We start from the raw sequence: 19536 nt of genomic DNA on the forward strand, positions 1-19536 counted from the left end.
TATCAAGGGTGTGAGCAACTGTGTGACATTCTGAACCCAGGAGCCAGTAATCTGTGCCCCTTCTCCACAGCAATATAGAACCTCTTCAGTAATGAGTTACTCTGAAATTTACCAGGCAGAGTCCTGTCCATGTAATGTCAACTGAACCATACTTGTGAATTCTTAAGAGTGTAGAAAAATCTCCATCCTGATGATGCTAGATATTTTTAAAGGATTTCAGACATCAGAACATGGGCTGCGAGTAGAAAAGTTTAAGGCCAGGAGATGCGGGAGGGGGTGGGATTTGCCAAATTGGTCTCATTGCAGAAAAGCTTTCAGATCTAAAGGCAGACAAGGTTCCTTGGGTGAATTTGATATCTTTTATTAGACCAACCCAAATGGTTGGAGAATGGTTATTAAGCAAGCTTTCGGGTTCAAAAACCCTTCGTCAGATCTAAGCGCACTTGACTTCCCAGTACCACTAAAGCTCTTAGCCACAAAGTGCAAATTTCCAGTTGACGTTAGAAAAAGCTTTCTACCTGTTTGTTCCGGATCACAGGCCTCAAAAGTGCAGTTGAGTACATGCTCCTCTGAGCAACCACCTCCGCTCAGAATGCTGCTCTTGGTGCTGAGGACAAGGCTGTTCCATGACACTGGTGAGGAAGAGGAGGAGATGTTACATTTGCAGCAGGACAGAGCATCTTTTGGTAAGGATAGCTTCTAAGTCAGATTACCTGCAAGCAAATCCTCCCTTTTGGGCTGTTCCTGTCATACTGTTATGGACTGTGGAATAGTGGGATACTTGGATAAATGTTTTATGAATACACTGTTAGGAACAATCCTGGTATGTTTGACAGCACAGAAAGGGGGAGAATGGTCCAAGGCTACCTAGTCTTTCCTCTGCTCCACCTTTTACAATTCCATGATTCACACACATGCACACACCTACACACCCTGCAAAAATTCCATTTGTACTCAGGGATGTCACCAGGCCAAAATCAGCTTTTAGGCTATGCCAGCTCAATCTAGCTTAATTCTCTTGATTTTAAATTGAAATGTTCTGGATTTATGCTCATGTATTGGCAAAGAGATCCTGGTTTATGAGGTCAAATTGTAGGGATTAATCAGTAAAGAATTTCGCTTGAAGGGCCTATTATGTATAGCCAAAGTGGGCGTGTGTGTGTGTGTTTGTCTCTCTATACACAATAACTACCTATCCACCCATTGCCATAATACCTCCTCTTATCTATCCTACAGCAATCATTATGGTACCTAAATGCTATTTGGACTACCCCTCACAACCTGAAGTAACCAAGTGGGCATCCTTAATAATAATATCCAAGTGGAACAGTTTGAATCTGAGGCCTGCGACAAAAGTGATGACTTCATCCGTCTCTACGACTTGCTTAAGTTGAATTGGACTCTGCAAAAAACTGCCCTCAGCATTCCTTAAAGTTTCAGGTAAGTCCCGTCAAGCAGCACTTAGAGGGTCTGAATGCAGAGGGCCTTGCCTTCTTTTCCAGCATCACAGCAAATGCAGTTTTCTTGTATGTTTTTGCCCTGGGGTGGGCACACTTAGCTTCATACCTAAAAGCCCCTTATCCTGCAATCAGGTCTGTGCTCCTACAGCTCTGGTACAGATCTCAGTGCAGAAGGTAGTATGGTTGACAGATAGAGCACTTGGCTGAAGGCATCCTTGTGCTTGAGATAATTTATTGGTATTGAAATTTATCTAGCAGAAACAAGTGATACCAGTAAAATAATTTGTTAAATCCAGTTCTCCAAATGGAGTTAGCTATACTGCTAAGAACTTGATATATAATTTTTTCTACACAGTTTGCCAGCAGCACAGCTGTCTTGGTTAAGGGTGTGATTTCCATCTCTTTCCCCCATATTCTTGGCTAAACTTTTAGGTGAGTACAGAGATTCAGGTTCTGTCCCAGTGTCCACCACAGCCTTTCCTTGGGCAAGTCTGGTCTATCTTATTTTTTTGTCAGTGCTTAGACTGCAAATTGTCTGGGACAATTGTCTCTTACAATGTGCCTGTAAAACCTTACCTCACTGTCGATCATGTTTTCTAGACCCTTGTATAATAAATAAGAAGTAATAGCAAAGTAATAATGAATAATAGTTTAGTTCTCGTATTGCAGTTTCAGAGTTATTTAATTTGGTGGCAACATCACTCCCCGCCCTTTTTTCAATTTTTGAATGCCACTCTTTTTGTATCACTAACGCACAGCCACCTAATAGTTCCAGAAAAGAAAGAAGTTGGTCTTGGCAGCAAAAGTTGGGGGCATTTAGCTCATGTGATAAGGGATGGGCAGGAACTATGAAATAAGCAAATCAGCTGTAAGCTTCTGCTAATATTATCAGCAAGGATATAGTTAAAAAATGTTGACATTGAAAGCTAAGCATGATTCTTTCAGAGTCAAAAGAATGGGCCAGGTCTCATCTCTCATCAGGGCAGATTCAGGCTGTCTACAGATTCTGGCAGACAGCATTGTTTTGCTTAACCTTGAAAATGTGACTTCAGGGCTAGGCAGACAAGGTTCCTTGGGTGAATTTGATATCTTTTATTAGACCAACCTAAATGGTTGGAGAATAGTTATTAAGCAAGCTTTCAGGTTCAAAAACCCTTTGTCAGGCTAAGGAAGCTGCAGCAGTTGGTGTGTGCTCTTCCTGGATCTTCAGGGCTATGTTTGCAGCCATAAGGATTATAACATTGGCCTTGATCCACCAAAGCATTTAATTACCCACTGGAATTTTAAGTATAGCTTTCATATGAAGAAGACTGGAATGTAAAAGACTCAGGTTCTAGCCCCTGATCTGACACAGCTGTCCCACATGACCCTAGTCATTTCTTCTATGCTTCAGTTTCCCACCTGTAAAATAAGTAGGAAAGAGTTCTTACCCCCAGTAGCAAATAATGCAAGGCACTCAGATACTGCAATAATGGTAGCCACCTGGTATCATGGAGCCCAGAAGAGCAATACTGTACTTACTTCCTGGTGATACAACCATCGACAATTCTGTGGATATCCCATCCTCTTTGGGCTTGGAAGACTGGCTCTCACTTATGCTCACCAGCTGATCTGTTTCTCCACAGGAGCTGGCTTCATTTGAAAGCCACAAGCAAGCCTCCTTTTGGAAGGAAAGCATGCCTTCTGATGCTATTTCACCACCTCATCTGAGCTAGCCTTGAAAGAAACAGGCACCAAATTAAGAATACCACTCCTAAAAATAAGGTATCTCTTGGAAATGGTTTTATTGACAAGCTCTCTTCACACATGGTAATCAAATTGTGTCTGATTACATTCCAGTAGACTAACTGGCTTAAATGAGGGAATCAGAGAAGCTAGCACCACTTTGCGTATGAATGGACAGTCACTACCCTAAGGTAGTGGCTGCCCATTCACATTCAGGGAGGTGCTAGCTTCTCTGATTCCTGCATTTAATTAACTACGGCTGTGGTATAGTTTACCACTAGGCCTACCTTGGGATTTCTCCCAGGATCTTGCACCTAACTCTAGCTCTCACTTACTGACTTTCATGGCATGTCTCCTGATTTAAACCAAGGAGGTCTCATATGTGGTCAAAATTAATACCCTTTAACCAATCTGGGAATGGGGGTGTCAGGAAAACAACAAAATAGGACACGCACCTGGCTGATGGAGGGGTATTTAGAATATATAGATTATTTGGAAGGGATTTATTTAGGATGAGCAATTGTTTATGGAGAACAAATAACACCCCAGATCAATGGAAGTTATCACACTTATTGAAGAGGGAACTATTAGTCTACTGAATTATTTGGGTGCAATAGTTAAAGCGAGTAGTAGCATACAAAATGAGGGAATTTTTTTTATGGATGTTATGGAGGGCTGGCCTATTTATTCTGGGGGTGCAATATGTAAATTACGTAGCCAGTTGAGATGGGGCTGTAATAAACCAGGACAATTTAAATGATAATTTGCCACCTGCCTGCTTATTTGAGAGGATGGATGTGTTAGGAGTGGTTAGCTTGTTTGCAAAGTTACTTGAGTGCTGGCCTATTTGGATACAAAAGCAGGGAAGACATGTTATGGGGGGAGGTGATTTAATTAATGGGGTTATTTGGAGCCTGCTGGTTTATTTGAGAGGGGAGGGGTATTTGGGTCTGAGCATTTTCCTGGCATTACTGTATGCTGCTTTTTTGGCCTTTAGCATGTGGTGGGTGAGGGCAGCATCTGAACCCCCAGGCCTGAAAGCCTGGGACATGTGCATAGATGCCAGCCTGGATATGAGGAGTAGTTGAACCTCTACATAGGATGCTGGCCCAGTTGAAAACATGTGGCCCATGGATACTTAAATATATAGTTACTGAGATCTGCTTATCCGGAATTGGAGTTTTATTTGCTATGGGATTTGGACTGAGACAGGAATTAAATTACGGTACGGCACAGAAGTCATAGAAAAGTCAGGCTGGAAGGGACCTCCAGTGGTCACCTAGTCCAACCCTGTGCTTGAGGCAGGATCATCCCTGTTCAAAACCTCCTGTACAAATCCAGACTCTAAATTGTGTAAAAATGCTCTCACCCCCCCCCGACCCAACACAAGACATAACGCCCGCAAGTGAAGCGGGGGAACCATGCAGGGCACGCTGGAGGGATAGGTAGCTGATTCTTTGAGGAAGGGATATTGTTTTATGTTAGTGATTTAAGGGGAAGTATGGAAGGGAGCTTTGGAGTTTGGGAGGAGATCAGCAGTTTTATCTGAGTTATTTAAAGTTACCCCAACACTTATTCCCCACCCAAACAATGGGAGAGACTGATTTGCTTCTGGATCTCCTCTCCCGGTCCCCCCTGCCCAGCCCACTCCTTTAAACCAGGGCACCTATTCCCCTGATGGAGGCAGAAGTTGCCGCCTCAGAGGAGGGGGAGGGGCGGAGCCACCAGCTTTCTTCATGGGGGGGAGTCGCGCGCTCTTTCCAGCCTCAAAAAAGGGCGGGATAATTCAAACGGAGCAACGGTCGCTATTGGAGCGTGCCCCTCCCCCTTGCTGCCTCAGGCATTGGAGGGGCAGGTCAAACTCAATGTCATCCATGATTTTCAGGGGGCAGAGAAATAGGGGGAGGGATCCCTGAAGTAACTATCACACCTACACACATGAAATAAAGGAGGGATAAGAGTCCCGCTGTGGGACTGTGACCCCACAACACCCCCACAGAGGGAGCATGATCCCAAGCTGCAGGAATCCCTCAAGCGCAAGTGCTTTCCTCCACCTGCCTCACAGACCAGACAGGGTGGATTAAAGCCATGAGCCGCACAAAAAGCAGCCGCTCCCCACCCCCCGCCCATGCGCGGTGCTCCCCTTATATTTTGGCAGCTCCTTCACATTGGTTTTGGTAGGCTTGGAGTGATATTGTAGGCACAATGGTCCAGGTATGATGCAAGGATTTTTGAGGGCGATATAGTTTTATTGACCCAACTGCATGGTTTGACAATTTTTTATAGGTTGAGCCCATCTCAACCAATACAAAATATCACCCACAAAACTCCTTGCTTCTCTCTGAAATACCTTGCGATGCCTAGGTTTCTCAGTAGCTGCATGCCCATTTTACATATGGGGAAACCAAGGCACAACAAAACAAAGTGACTTGCTGAAGACTGAGCGGTGGTGCTAGTAGCAGAGCTGGGAATAGAGCATGAGTCACAGGCCACAGTACTTCTCAAAGATGCTTATTTCAAACATGTTTTAGGGGGCCCTTTTTCATTTGAGACATAGGACCCCATTTACCTCTTCATGCTATGGGTTCTGTGCTCACCCCATCCCTTGCTTCCCCCACCACTATAAATGTATCTCCTACTTATCTGGGAGAGAAGTTATTCAGGATGACCACATGATATTGAAGTGTTGACTAAAATTAAGTGGGGAAGGCACTCATGGGTACATTGACCAGTTGTTTGACATCTAGTCAGTTGACAAGATATTTGAAGCTGCAGCTGTACTAGCCTGAAGGCTGGGGTCCTGTTTGTCCTTAATTTTTCGCCCCTTCTTGTTTCCTTCTAAATCTATCCATTGCAGCCTAGAATCTTTCCTGAAGTTCTGGAAGGGACTGGATGGGCATTGAAAAATTATACCATCACACCCAAACCAAAAAATGCCATGAAGCTGAATGTAAGGCCATTAAAGTTGGACTAAAGAATTAATAATGAAAATAACAACACATAATGGCATTCAGCACTTTAGAACAGGAAGTGGAGATTAGCACACACAGTTGGGTCAAGTATAAATGAACAGAGTTGCAGTAGGCTAAGTGGAATTGGCCAGAGCTAAAACTGAACCAGGCTACCAGAGTTTCTTAGGGAAGATGTACCACTTGATCTAGTGTAGCGGTGCTCAGTAGGCCTGCGCGAGTAAGCAGCTATTTGAGCTGGCTTCAGATCTGGCCGCTTTGGATGCCAGGGATCCAATCTGGAGCGCCAGATCAGGTTCCTGCTGTGATCCAGCCAAAGTGACTCTGAAGCTTCAGAGCCGCCTCAGAGATCTGGCCATAGGGTATAATGGGGAATCAATTGAATAGCTATAACTTTGTTGTTTTTTGTCTGATTTGGATGAAATTTGCAGGGGTGGTACCCTCTGCTGAGAGCGTAAAGCCTGCCAAGTTTCAAGAAGACCGGTGCAGGGGTTCAGGGGGAACTGCACCCCAAATTCTTGAAAGAAAACTTGTCACGTGTACGTGTTATACCACAGTGGGGTGAAAACTGCAGGGGTGGTGGCCCCTGGTGATGCCACAAAGTCTGCCAAGTTTCAAGGAGATTGGTGCAGGGGCTTGGGGGGAACTGCACCTCAAGCTGTGGACAGGCAAAACTCGTGACACAGATGACCCTGTGTGTGTTAAGATGCAGTGGGCTGAAAACTGCAGGTGTGGTGGCCCCTGCTCAGGCCACAAGGACTGCCAAGTTTCAAGGAGATAAGTGCAGGGTTTTTGGGGGAAACTGCACCTCAAGCTGCGGACAAGCAAAACTTGTGACATGGGTGACACTGTGTGTGTTAAGGTGCAGCAGGGTGAAAGCTGCAGGGATGGTAGCCCCTGCTGCGGCCACAAAGCCTGTCAGCTGTCAAGGAGATCGGTGCAGGCGGGGTCTGCCTGCACCCTAGCTGCTGACAGGCAAAACTCATGTCATGGGTGTTGGTGCAACTGACTATCTCTGTCCTGGGGCAGTTGATTGTCTGTATTGATTGTCTGTATTAATTATTTCCTCTCCTTAGTCTGTGGTTTTGTAGGTGTTAATTGTTGCTAATTAACTAGTTACATTAGCTAGCAACTGAGCTGGTCCCTGAGTGAATCGTGATTAATTGGTAAATGGTAACACAGTAGCTTAGCAGCTGGGCCTGCAGTAGTTCCCCCCCCCCCCACCTGCCCCAAGACAGACACAGTTGCAGCTTGAGGTGCAGTTCCTCCCAAACCCCTGCACCGATCTTCTTGAAACTTAGCAGGCTTCATGCTCTCAGCAGAGGCTCCCACCCCTGCACATTTAATCCAAATCAGACAAAAAACAACAACGTTATAGCTATTTCATTGATTCCCTATTATATGCTATGGCCAGATCTCCAAAGTGGCTCCGAAGCGCTTCGGAAGCTCCAAACTGCTTCAGAAAGCCTAACAAAGCCAGTGCTTTGATCCAGACATGCTGCTTCAGACACCAAAGCATCCAAAACTTCTCCGGATCAGAAGCATAGTCTGAAGCCTCGCACAGCCCTAGTGCTCAACCTTCCAGCTTTGTGGTCTGGATGAGTGGCACAGCTCTGTGGGTCAGATCCCATCATCTGGGTCTGTCTGTGGTCTAGATCCAGCAAGGGGTCAGTCTACGGGTGTGATTAAGCACACCAGCCCAGCCCCATGCATCAGTTCTGGCCAGGGCCTGGCCCCTCCTGCTGGCTTCCTGAGCTATGACAATTAAAGCTGCCACCACTCCCCTGCTGACAAATTTCTGGACCCATGGGAGACCCCAGGGCCAAATGCCAGCTCTGCAGGCTAGATTTGACTAGCAGACCAGAGGTTGAGCACCACTGATTTAGTGCCTCTTTGGAGCACTGGATTTGTCATGACTAAGAAGAAAAGGCACCACCTACGCCACTTTCTGCAGTGCCTTAGCATTTTTTAGGAGGATGCTCATTTCAGCACTAAATGAGTACAACCCTGCATAGCTCATGGATATGAACAGGTGATGGTAGCATAATGAATCCAACTACTATTTCACATGTGACAGAACTGGTATTCCTGAAAGAAGGCGTTGCCCATAGATCTTCTACAAGGTAGCAGGACTAGCAGATCCCGATACCTCTTTTGCAAGGCATACACCATTCCTTGTTTCTGACAAATACACAATTTTCTCTCCTATACACTCCCAAGCCCTGTCACCCCTGTGTCATGGCTAGCTACTAATATAAACAATATTATTGTTAATATAAACAATATTATTGTAAGTCCTAGAATTAGGTCCACTAGGGTGGCCCATAGATTCTTTATAAAGCTCCTGGATGTTATCTGGATTATTGTGTTGAAGAGAATTTGGCCCTTCTCCAGCCCCAAAGGAATAAAGCCACAGTCACTGTGTGAACTGAAAAGCAACCACTGAGGGAATAACATGAATATGCTGTATATTTAATTTCTATAAAACACCTCAATCAAAGAGACAAAGTTAGTTTGCTGTGAAGCGGTGGGAAATCTGCCATTGTTGAGGTAATCAGCTTGAAAAGCTATGGTTCTGGGTGGAAAATTGTGATCGGGGAAGGGTCTGAGGAAAAGAGAAGAAGGGAAGTGAGACACATAAATAATTAAAGGGTGTGACTGTCAAGCAACTCAGTTACCATGAGTTCTCAGTAAAATCCAGGCCCAAAATACTGCCCCATTTGATTGGCCAGTTGCTTGAGCTCCTGGAAATTCAACTGGTCAGGATTGTTTGTGTCTTTGTCTAGTAGTAGGTTCTCTCCTTCATAGTCATCTGTCAGTTCTTCTCTTGGCTTTTTTATACGGCCAGTATCCACCACCATTTGGCCATCTTGTAGCTGCCATGGCAGAGCATTGGTGTCATAGTAGGCAACCTCCTCATCCCTGCGTACCATGCTTGGCTGGAAGAAAGACAGCTGCTGGCCCAGGCGGCCAAAATCCTCATTGCCTTCTGCCCTCTGGCATGTAGAGGTCATCCCAAATCTAGAAGGAAAAAAATATGGTGGCAAGAGTGACTAGTTGCCACTTCCCAGATCACTTAGAATACTCCCTCCTTCCCTACTTGGCAGGAGTGCCTCCCAGCAGACTCCAGCCACTCACTAGGTACTCCTGAGCAATGGTTAATGGCAGGTCAGTCAGATAACTGGGATGGGAGATAGTGGGGTAGCAATCTGAACCCAGCACTGATACAGATTGCTCAAATTGCCATAGGGCTAGGGAAAAATAACTGCCTGGCAGCCCCTGGATTCTATAACCCCAGACAACCAGAGCTGCAACATTACCAGGACTTGCTTGTCTCTCATGTGCTAGAGCTGTTACTCAGGAAGACTTGGGTGTTCCTCATGATTTGACTGACACGACCACCAAGTCCTTCTTACCCATTGCTCCTGCACATCAATTCCTGGGCACAAGGACAGTATTGGCCAGACCTCCCCAGGCCTTCCCAGGCCATCAGACTCAAGAGGGTCCCATCCAGGCTCTGACATACTTCTCCCTCTGTCAGGTAGGGGGCACAGATTGGAAATGGGAAAACTGCAAAACAGAGAAAGCAAAAGGAGAGAGTGAAAAATTCAGGAGATCCTTGGAGAAGCAAGGTGAGTTGTATAGCTGGGGTGTTATTCAGGGACTCTGAATACCTGGGTTCAAACCCCAGATATGCTACAGACTACCTGGTTGGGCTGTTTCTTCAGTGCTATATGTGAATCTGTGCATGGTATCTAGAAAGCCAGGTTTCAGGCAACTGAAGTTTGGCTCTGTGCTGGGGCAAGTTCCCTTTCTTCCCACTTTAAAAAATGGGGAAAACAACTATTTTGAAAAGCACTATATAAGAGCTAGCCATTTTTACATGTCCCCTGTCACTGTGGAACCTGAACACTTCACAATCTTGAATGTATTTCTCTTACCAGCACCTCTAGGAGGAAGGCCTCTACTATCTCCCCCTCTCCCAACAGAGGGGAAATTGAGGCACAGACAAGGTGAGTGACTTGCCCAAGATCACACAAGCAATCTGTGGTGGAGAAAAGACTTACAACCCAGGTCTCCTAAATTCTGGGTTAGCTCCCTAACCCCTGGAGCAGGTTCCCTTATTTAACATGGAGCAATTCAGCTGGCAGCTGTAAGAAGTCACTGACAGCAGTTTAGAACAGGAAGTAGAAATTAACCCCTCTAGTTCACGTTCTCCAGGTCACGCAGAGAAAAAATAAATCTCACTATCTATGCCAAAATTGGATCCATCTAGCTCCTTCCCTGGCCCATGCCATTGCCAAGTCCCTCAGAGTTCATTAACACCCATGTTGTTGTAATGCCAAATCACAAAGGTTTCCGTGTTCTTCTCTACATTTAAATGCCTCTCATGATGGAATAAAAGTACCTTTTTCTGAATGAGTTTAATCCACTTTGGAAGTGGATGAAACTAAACTAGAAAAGGGCAATCCCATGAAGGAACGGCTAATTGCTTTCAGTTCACACCTTCCCCTATGCCAGGGTAGTTTCTGTGTGTCACATAAGCTGTGCCAGCCTGCAACAAAGCAGAAATTGAGATAGATTTGATGTCTTTCCATACCAATGCCCCTGAGGCCAGGGAGAACGAGAAAAGCTATTTTTTCAATCCACAGGAAAAGGATGGTGTCTCAAAGAGCAGTGAGGAGAAAAACATGCGAGGTGGGCAGATGGAGAGAGATTGGCACTGGACTGGGAAGACGTAACATCTTCTAGGTGAGCTGTGCATACTCTGAGGCCTCTGGCATTCCTTTATGCTTTGGCATGCTCTTGCCCACCCTGGCCTACTGACAAAGGCTGTCTGAGATGGGTATCCTAGGATCTCCCAGCTCCTGGTGGGAGCTGGCTGGGTTGAAAGTCAGAAAGCCATCTCACAGGCATAGCTGATGCAGCAGAGGCCTGGGGCACATTCGTCTTGTAGTGGGTCACATCTGGTCCCGCCCTCACCACGACTCACACCAGCTGTGCACTTCCCCCAGACACAAAGGTATCCCAAGCAGCACTCTCCATCCCGCTGGCACACCTAGGGCAGAAACCAAGTGAGGAGAGCAGTACCCCATTCCTCACCTCCATCTCCAGGACCCAGCTAGTTCCCTACCCTGGGGCTGGATTGGGGCTGGCACCCTATAAAAAGGAAAGGCCCCTCAGCCCATACCTCACTCCCTCAACCAGCCAGATCAGGGCTAGTACCCACTGGATGGAAAAGGCCCCTGCCCAATCTTCCTGAGCCAGCCCCCTCCTGTGCTATGGGACTGGATATGGGTTGGTGCCTCATCCCCTGAACCAGCCCATCTCTACCATTGAAGATGCCTTGAGCCATTGCCCATACTCACAGTGTCCTTAGCTTTGCACTCTTGGCACTGGCTGACAACGAAGGAAGAGGAGCAGAATTGGTCCTTTCGGCAATCATCATCACCCATGCACCCCTAGAGAGAACAGAGCCTCAAAGCTGCTATGAAAAGGAGACCATGCCTTTCCTTATCCACCTACTCTGCTATGTGCATCACCCTCAAAGCCAGGGTGGAGGGCAAAATCCCACCTAAACTGTCCCATGCTCTAAGGATCCCACTCTCCATTCTTCACTGCTGCTAGAAAACTGTCTGCCTATCACAAAGAGCAAACACAATCCTGGGAGCAACAGGGAAGGAAGGGTGGGATTTTTTGTTGTTATACAGGACTGGAGAGACTGACACTGCAATACTGCATCCCTTTGGCAAGTGAAGAGGACTCCTTTTTTAAAAGACATCAGAACAAATCGGCGTGTGCACTGTGATGAGCTACAAAATAGATTTGAGAACTAAAAGAAAATGCCTTAGAGCCAGAAACTCCAGGAGCAAAATCTATTCAGCTTATCAAAAAAATGATAAGGTGACTATTTAATGGTCCATTGGTACCATCACAGGGAAAAAACACCAGGCCCTAAAGGTTCTTTTATCCGTTTCATAACAAGACTTAGTGACTAGTAGTAAAACCAGACAAGTTAAACTAAGACTAGGCAAAAACAAATTAAAAGTGAGGGTAATTTATTAGCAGACCCTTGAGGAAAGCAGTGAGTCTTCCACTTCTTAATGGCATTGCATCTAGACCCAATGCCTTTTCTGGAAGATATGCTTTAGTTCAATACAGTATTTTTCAAATTGAACCCCTGGGGATATGTAGTGTGTTTCTACATGAGGACATGAGGAAGGAATCTTTAAGCAGAAGGGAGAAGAGGAATGTGAATGGAGGAAAAGAATAGGAGGAAAAATAAAGAACAGCTCTGCAACATCTCTTAGGCATTGGAGGATTAACAGAGCTGTTGTAATGTGACACTGTTATTTTATATATGGGCTGTAGAATAACTGGGGTAACACTGCAGTATAACAAACAAAAGAGTGTCTCTGCAGCTCAAATAAGTTGGAGAACCACCAGTCTGATGCAAGTTTATTAGGCTTGGTCCAGGGATAACAGTGAAATTGTCTGCCCTCTGCCATGGAGGTTAGAATAGATTTATTTAATTGCTTAAAAATATCAGTCTGTCCACCTGTTCTGAAATGCATATTTGCCTCCATTGTGATGAGCCTCTGAACAGAGTGCACCCCACAGGTATCAGCAGGAGTCCCACTCCAAAGACTCAGGAGGTCAGAGTTCTTCCCCAGGTACTCCACCACAAACTCTGGCATAGCCTTGGATGAGTCATTTCCATTCTCAGTTCCTGCAAAGTGCCTGGGTTGCACCCACCAGCCTTTTAATCAAGACCCCATGTCCTGCAGGGTCAATAGGTAAAGCTGTCTGTGATATGTGGGAGGTAAGACCAGAAGAACCCACTGATCTGTTCTGGCCTTAAAATCTTTGTGTCTGGCCAACCAGGATAATATGTCTGCCTTGTCTAGTTAGCCTGGGAGCTCTTTGGGCCAAGTATATCTCACTGTGTGTCTATAATGCCCTTACAATGGAAGCCATGATTTCAGTCAGGTGCTCACAGCACCTGGTATGGTGAAATCCCCAGTCTTGGTTGGACTCTGTGCAGTGCCCAGCACAATGAAGACCCCAGTCTTGCTTGAGATGTGTGCAGGGCCCAATATGATGGGGAGCCCCAATCTTGGTTGGGGTCTGTACAGCGCTTGGAACAACAGGGGCCCTGATCTCAATTAGCATCTCTGCAGTGTCTGGAACAACGAAGTCCCCATTCTCAGTCAGGGTCTGTACAGCACCAGGGGACCAAGGCCAGGGTCTCTGCATCCAGCACAATGGAGGTTCCAATTTCTTTCAAGGAGGTCCGTGTTCTGCCTTGCATAATGGGGGCCCCAATCTCAGTTGCACCTGACACACTGGAGCAGCTTTGATTTTTGGGTTAGGGCTTCTGACCTCTACTATCACACACACCATAATAGCAATAATTCTGTGTGGCAGCCAGGATGACAGGGAATCTTCTGCACTGTTGAGCAGATCTGAAGAGGGTGCGGTTATCAGATGACCAGGCACCAGAGTTGTACATTCACATAGGATCGGCTGACCAACCACCAACCCATTCAACCCAGCAGCTGCCTGATGTCTGTTACTGGAAATATTATAATGGTGGCATCATGCTTGCCAAGCAACTGAATCAACTTGTCACATCCATGGGGCTCGCCTTGTGCTAAAATGCCAAACAGCAGAGGAACCCAGTGTTTTGTAAAAATAATCTGAGACCCAGGACAGAACCAACATTTGGTGCATTTGTGGTAATAGTCTTGTAAAATCTGCAGGGCAGTTACGCAGGATCCCTGGCTCAGTGCTGAAATACATCTGACCCTGGAGCAGGGTTGAAGGGGGTGTTTGTACAGGGACCCATCACCCAGAGCTGAGATGCAGCCACCTCTGGGGTGGGGCAAAGCAGCTGTTTTATGCAGTTTTAAGATGACTAGCTACAGCTAGGGATCTAGTCGGAGTTTGTGTCTGATCACCCCATTTCTAAGGGGGTCGTGGTGGGTGGGGAAAGAGAGGGCCTGGGAAATCTCTTGCGTAAAGAGAGTGAGAACAGACAGGACTACACATTGCAGAGAGGAAACAAAGAGGAGGGCATGCGATATAGGCTGCAGACCTGCAAACAACAGAACAGAGACCCCTCCTCCTGCTCCCTACCCCACCTTAGGATCCTAAACCATTACTCTGTGAAACTCTACCACAGGAATCTGAGTAGATTGACCCTTGTAAACTCCTTGGAGCAGGGACAGCCTTTTTGTCCTATGTTTGGACAGCACCTGTCGCAGCAGGGACCAAGGCTGCAACTGATGCTCTCACCCCTCCAGCACCTCCCTACCTTCAAATCAACTGCTACCATTGCTTTTTCACATTTTCACCTAATAGCCCTAATTCATCATGTTTTGTCTGCTACCCTGGAATAACTTTTATTGTACAAGAAAGAACCTGCAACTCTGAGGTTTTAAACACACAGGGATCTAACTTCATGGAAGAGTTTCGTACTCCTTTATTGCCTATGTAATACTTCCCCCAACTTTTCACTGGAGCTTCCTGAAGAGAAACCAAAAATGCAGCCTGCGGGGCATGACTTCGTGACTCTGTTGAGTCACAATCACAGAGGGGGCTTTCTTCTCAGGATGGGGGGCTTCCTTCAGCCCGTCCCGGATAGCTAAGAGTCTGTGCCTCCTGTTGCTAAGGGCTGAGTTGCCTGACTTCTTGATGGCCTTCTTGGTGAGCCTGACTTTGTGTGGTAAGCGGATGATCAGGAAAGTCAGTCTGGGGTGGACAATCAGTGGCAAGCGTCTTGCCGCAGCAGGCTGTATGTCTGCCTCTCTGCCTGCTCTCTCCTCACTATGCTTTGTCTGTCTGTCCTGGAAGAAACACAGAAAAATGGGGACTGGATAACCCATGCGTTGGGCCAAGAAGGACTAGAGCAGCAGGGGGAAGGAGGCAAAATTCCTGGCTTCTGTCCCATCTCTGAGAGGAGAGGGGTCTAGTGCTGGGCAGGGCTGAGAGCCAGGACAGCTGGGTTCTATCCCAGCTCCAGCTTCAGTTGCTGTCCATACCCCTCTATCCATCCGCACCACGGAACCATCTCTCTCCCTCCCTGCACAGCAACAGTATTGACTAATGCTCCATTTCTGCCCTTGTTTCCTGGTGCTGCCAGACTCGGTAATACTTCTAACTAGGCTTCTCCTGCTGTTGCCAGGCTTGGTCTGGTAGGGACAGAGCTTCCAGGCAGCCTTATCTCTGGGTAAACAGAGGGGGGTCATCTTACAAGCAGACAGGGGATGAAGCCTCTTTCCATTTGCCAGAGAAACAAGCCAGCCTGCCTAGCCTTCCCTGGGATCCAGGCATCCAGCCAACCAGGCCTTTGGAACAGAGTTTTGGGCTGGGAGGCTGAAAGAGGTTGTCACTGAGAGTATTTGCTACGATCCTGAATATTGATGCAGGAGCTGAAGGAATCAAGCTAATTGTTGTTATCAGAAGCTCTGTGTACAGAAGGGGAAACTGAGGCACGGGGAAGGGGGGGGCGGCGAAGAGAGGGATTCCTCCCCCTTCCCATCCTAAGAGCAGAGCTACAACACACAGCTGGGCTAGAACCCAGTCACCCAGGCTCCCAGTCCCTTCCTTCTCTTCCCCTGCTCCCCCCACAGCCAGACCCTACTTTCCTCTCAGAGCTGAGATACAACCCAGGTGTTCTGGCTCCCAGGCCCCTGCTCTAACTCACTAGACCTCACTCTTCTCCCCCACCTGGTTAGGCATGATTCCTGGTCCCTCTGCACTGACCTTCCAGTTCTCCAGCAGGCCCCGGTCTCCCTGCTCAATGGAAGTCACCGTCTTCTCTGAAAAGACTGTCTCTCCTGTCCGGTTGTCTGTTACCTGCAAGGGACAGAGGAGTTTCTTAAGCACAAGGATCAGGTCCAGGGAAGGCTCCTACGTGTAAACAGGGAACAGCCACAGCACAAGGCACCCTGGCACGCTCCTGATCTACCCCCAGGCACAGCCCCAGCCACATCCCCAGATTGTCGCCTGTGGGCCTTGAGGAGAAGATAGCCCCAATCATGTCACTGATCTGCTCCCCATGGGTCCTGGGGGACAGTTACCCCAGTGCAGGGTGCCCAAGCCACACGCCTGATTTGACCTCTACAAGCTTTGAGGAGCAAAGTCAGCCCCCAATGCAGGGCCCCAATCCATGGGTAGGGGAGCCCATGCATCATCCCCTTGTCCCGACTCAGAGCTCACCTTGTTGATCTCCCGATGGCTGTACACCGTGGCATTGCCCACCCTGCGCTCCTCTTTCTCTTCGTCATGGTAGTTTGGGGGCAGCTTGCTGAAATCCACAGGGGTCTCAAAGCCCTCCTCCATCTGCCCCATCTCCTCCTGCAACAGCACGCGTGTAGCCCAAACTCCTTCTGCGAGTCACTGCTCTTTCTACATGCCACCAGCCCTTCCCCACACAACCCATCAGACCCCACTCCCCCACCCGACCTGGGACAGAAGCCAGGAGTCCTGTCTCCCACCCCCAGTACCCCCTCCTGTCTTGCTCCTCCAAACCTCACGCTAAGCCATGAGCCCCCAGTTCCTGAGCTGGGAAAAGAAATCAGAAAACAGGCAGGCACACAGCGGCACACACAGTGGCACACGTTAGCATGCACACACAAACACACAGGTCCAGTTCCCCAGCTAATATGGAAGCATGCTGGTTGTGCGCAGCTCGGGCTCACAGCAGGAAAAATGGAATAGACATAGTGGGATGGATGGATGGATGGGCAGAGAGGGCTGTGTATGGAAATGGACAAAGAGGAGTGCAGGCAGACAGGATACAGTGGGATGGAGGTAGGGATGCAATGCAATGATGTGGGAGACAAGCAGCCTCGCCTGCGGGAGGACAGCCTGGCACCTGCGTGTCCCACACATCCCCCTCCCCGGCCCGGTCTTACCCGGCTGCGCTGCATCATGCTGCTGAGGTCGCCCAAGAGCCGCTGCAGGGCAGCAGGAGGGAGGAAGGCCGGGGCGCCGGCTCCTTCCCAGGCCAGTAGCAGCAGAAGCAACGCGCCCAGGGCGCCCGGCAGCCCGCGCGCCGCCATCTCCGCTCCGCGCCGATCTGTGGAGACTTGCGCTCAGGGTCCCGGCAGTCCGCCCGCCCGGTGGATGCAGCCCTGGCCCCGCCCGGAGGGTGCGGCTGGCACTGCGCTCCCCGCCGACAGCTCCCCGCCGCACAGCCCTGCATCCGTCTCCATCCCCACACCTCCTCCGTCCTTCGTCCTCATCCTCCCCGTTTCACCCCTCCGTGGTCTACCTGCCTGCCCATCCCCACGCGCTCCCCCACCCAGCTCTCCACCCGGATACTATCCATTACTCCCCCACACACTGTTTCATCCACCCTCCATTCCTCCCTTCCCAGATCCAGTCCTCCCTCCATCTCATCCCTACCCACCTCCATCCATACTCAACACATCATGCTCTCTGCCCCACAGCCCTCCTTGTCCCAATAGGTGTCTCCCACAGGAGCTGATCCTTCTCCTTTACAGCTCCTCTCCCCTCTTCTCTGTCCTCACCTCTCCCTCTCCTCCCAATTGCCCCATTTCCACTTCCAGAGTCTCCCTCCGCTCTGCTCTGAGACTCATAGGAAATTCTGCTCCACAGGTCTACCACCCCCAGGTACCCTACAGCTCCCCTCCTCCCTGAGCACCCCTAAGCCTTCGTGCTTCTCTGAAACCCCTCTGCCCCTCACCTCCCTTCCAGTCTGCCCCTCTATCACCGACCAGCCACCCGCAACTGCTCAGCACCAGCTGTGATTCAAACAGGGTTCTCATTCCAGAACCGTCTGGAACCAGGGCTGGGGTAGGGTCAGCACCCAGGCATGCAGGTAGGCATCATGCCGGGTGGGTGATAACACCACCCATGGGGTGTTAATACATGGATTCGTTGCCTAGCTCATAGATGCAGCCATCTCTGAAGTGGAGCATAAGGGTGCTGTTTATGAAAGGACCCTTACCCAGCACCAAGATGTAGCAGACTCTGGGGTGGAGCACAGGGATTAGATGGTGCCCCCCCCCCCCCCCTTTATAAACAGACAGGGGGCTAAATACATCTGAGACCCTCATTCATACTCTAGCCACCAGCTCACAGGGAACAGCTGGCTCCTTAAAATGCTTTTAAAAAGACATTCGCCCCGGCACACACAATATTCTTCCCACTGCATTTTTGGGTGTGGGGCTCAGTCCTGCAAGTGCCGCCATGTGCCACGAGATGGTGCTGTTGGATTCCCTGTGAAAGGGACATAACTATCTAGAAATTTCTGCCATCCCCTCCCACAGGCACCCCCACACCTGGGGTCCCAAAGAAATGTGAGAGGTGTTTATACATAGCACCCCCAGATGTGGAGTCTTTTAGACAACTGCAGGGTGTTTATAAGCAGCCTTCCCTCTGCTTCAGATTTGGGATGACCAACATCACATACCTACAGTTCAACACAGGAGGTCCCTGGTGGGTGGAACAGGGGGAGACCTGTCCAGTTCAATGGGAGGGGAGTAGATTGGTGGGGAAGAGCACTTACCTAGGGTAATACGTTCCCCTGGGCCAGGTTTCCAGGTGTACCTGGGCAAAAAAGCCAGACACAAGCATGTATAAACAGAGCAGCCACCCAGGCCCCAGACAGAAAGGGGGCCCAAAAATGGTGAAAATAATTATTATCATTATCTCTGGCAAAAGGGGGTCCGACAGTAGAAATTGGCCTGGGGCCACCAGGAGTTTAGGTACGGTGCTGATGGGCAAAGAGACTCTCTTACCCATTGCATATTTTTCCCTTGGTATACCCCACAGCTATGCTCAGACCCTGAGTCCTCCAACACTCAGCCTCTGTGCACCCCACAGCACCCTCACACTCAGCTCCCATTCACCCCATGGTTCCCACAACCCTTCCCCAGATCCCTCACACTCAGCTTGTTCACCCTACAGCTCCCTCACTCCCAGTCCTTGAGCACCCATGTATCCAGCCTTTGTTCATCTCAGTCCCCACATGGTCTCCCTGTAGACTTTGGGGGCCACATCCAGTCCCCCAAATCCTCCAGCATTCAGCTCTGCCTCTTCTGCCTATTTTTGCCCCCTTGATACTGCTCCCACTGACAAGTTGCTTCTCCCTGCCCAGGAGGGGACCCTGTTCTCCTGTGTCTGTGGTCTGTCAGAGTCCAAGGTTTGCAGGTTCATAGGGTTATGATATTTCTGGGTCCAAAAAAGAGGACACTTGTCACGGGGGAAACGACAAGGAGGAATATGGCGGGGGGGGGGGGGGGGAGTGATATGCTGCTGCCTGGCCCCTCCCCATTCTGTTGCTCCTCACTGCCAAGCCACAACCCCTCCCCCCAGCTCTGCTGCTGCTCCTCACTCCCAATCCACTG

General features: G+C 48.7%; 2 protein-coding genes across 9 annotated transcripts in view; both read right to left on the reverse strand.

The window, feature by feature from the left end:
* The window catches only part of KASH5 (KASH domain containing 5), a 30695-nt gene extending 25431 nt beyond the window's left edge, over positions 1-5264 (reverse strand). For 2 of the 7 annotated variants that reach the window (XM_019488844.2, XM_059728163.1), the window contains exons 1-2: positions 2982-3323; positions 519-632 (exon numbers count right to left, since the gene is read on the reverse strand). In XM_019488844.2, coding sequence (XP_019344389.1) covers positions 519-632; positions 2982-3138 — 271 coding nt within the window. In that variant the 5' untranslated portion in view covers positions 3139-3323. Of the gene's footprint in view, positions 1-518; positions 633-2981; positions 3328-4749 lie in introns of those variants that run through there. The other 5 variants (XM_059728160.1, XM_059728159.1, XM_059728161.1 and 2 more) reach the window with 5 other exon arrangements.
* Positions 5265-8605: 3341 nt separating this feature from the next.
* DKKL1 (dickkopf like acrosomal protein 1) lies at positions 8606-19374 on the reverse strand. 2 transcript variants are annotated; one of them, XM_019488863.2, is made up of 9 exons: positions 19266-19374; positions 18696-18736; positions 17077-17240; positions 16379-16516; positions 15923-16015; positions 11524-11616; positions 11066-11213; positions 9571-9724; positions 8606-9175 (listed from the first exon to the last, which is right to left on the reverse strand). In XM_019488863.2, the coding sequence occupies exons 1-9, from the start codon at positions 19343-19345 to the stop codon at positions 8842-8844; spliced, it is 1245 nt and encodes a 414-aa protein (XP_019344408.1). In that variant the 5' UTR covers positions 19346-19374; the 3' UTR covers positions 8606-8841. The 2 variants fall into 2 exon arrangements, with proteins under 2 accessions (XP_019344408.1, XP_059584152.1); XM_059728169.1 differs by lacking the exons at positions 18696-18736; positions 19266-19374 and adding an exon at positions 17871-17928.
* Between the last annotated feature and the right edge of the window lie 162 nt (positions 19375-19536).

Source organism: Alligator mississippiensis, chromosome 5 (genome assembly GCF_030867095.1).
Source record: "Alligator mississippiensis isolate rAllMis1 chromosome 5, rAllMis1, whole genome shotgun sequence".
Classification (NCBI taxonomy): domain Eukaryota; kingdom Metazoa; phylum Chordata; order Crocodylia; family Alligatoridae; genus Alligator; species Alligator mississippiensis.

Bases quoted from the DNA above. Each gene is read 5' to 3' on its own strand.
- DKKL1 (XM_019488863.2), bottom strand. From the start codon at position 19,345: ATGAACCTGCAAACCTTGGACTCTGACAGACCACAGACACAGGAGAAC. The intron at 18,737-19,265 runs GTCAGTGGGAGC...TTTTTTGCCCAG, and splicing joins TGGGCAGGGAGAAGCAACTT to GTACACCTGGAAACCTGGCC. The intron at 16,016-16,378 runs GTGAGCTCTGAG...TGTCCCTTGCAG, and splicing joins GCCATCGGGAGATCAACAAG to GTAACAGACAACCGGACAGG.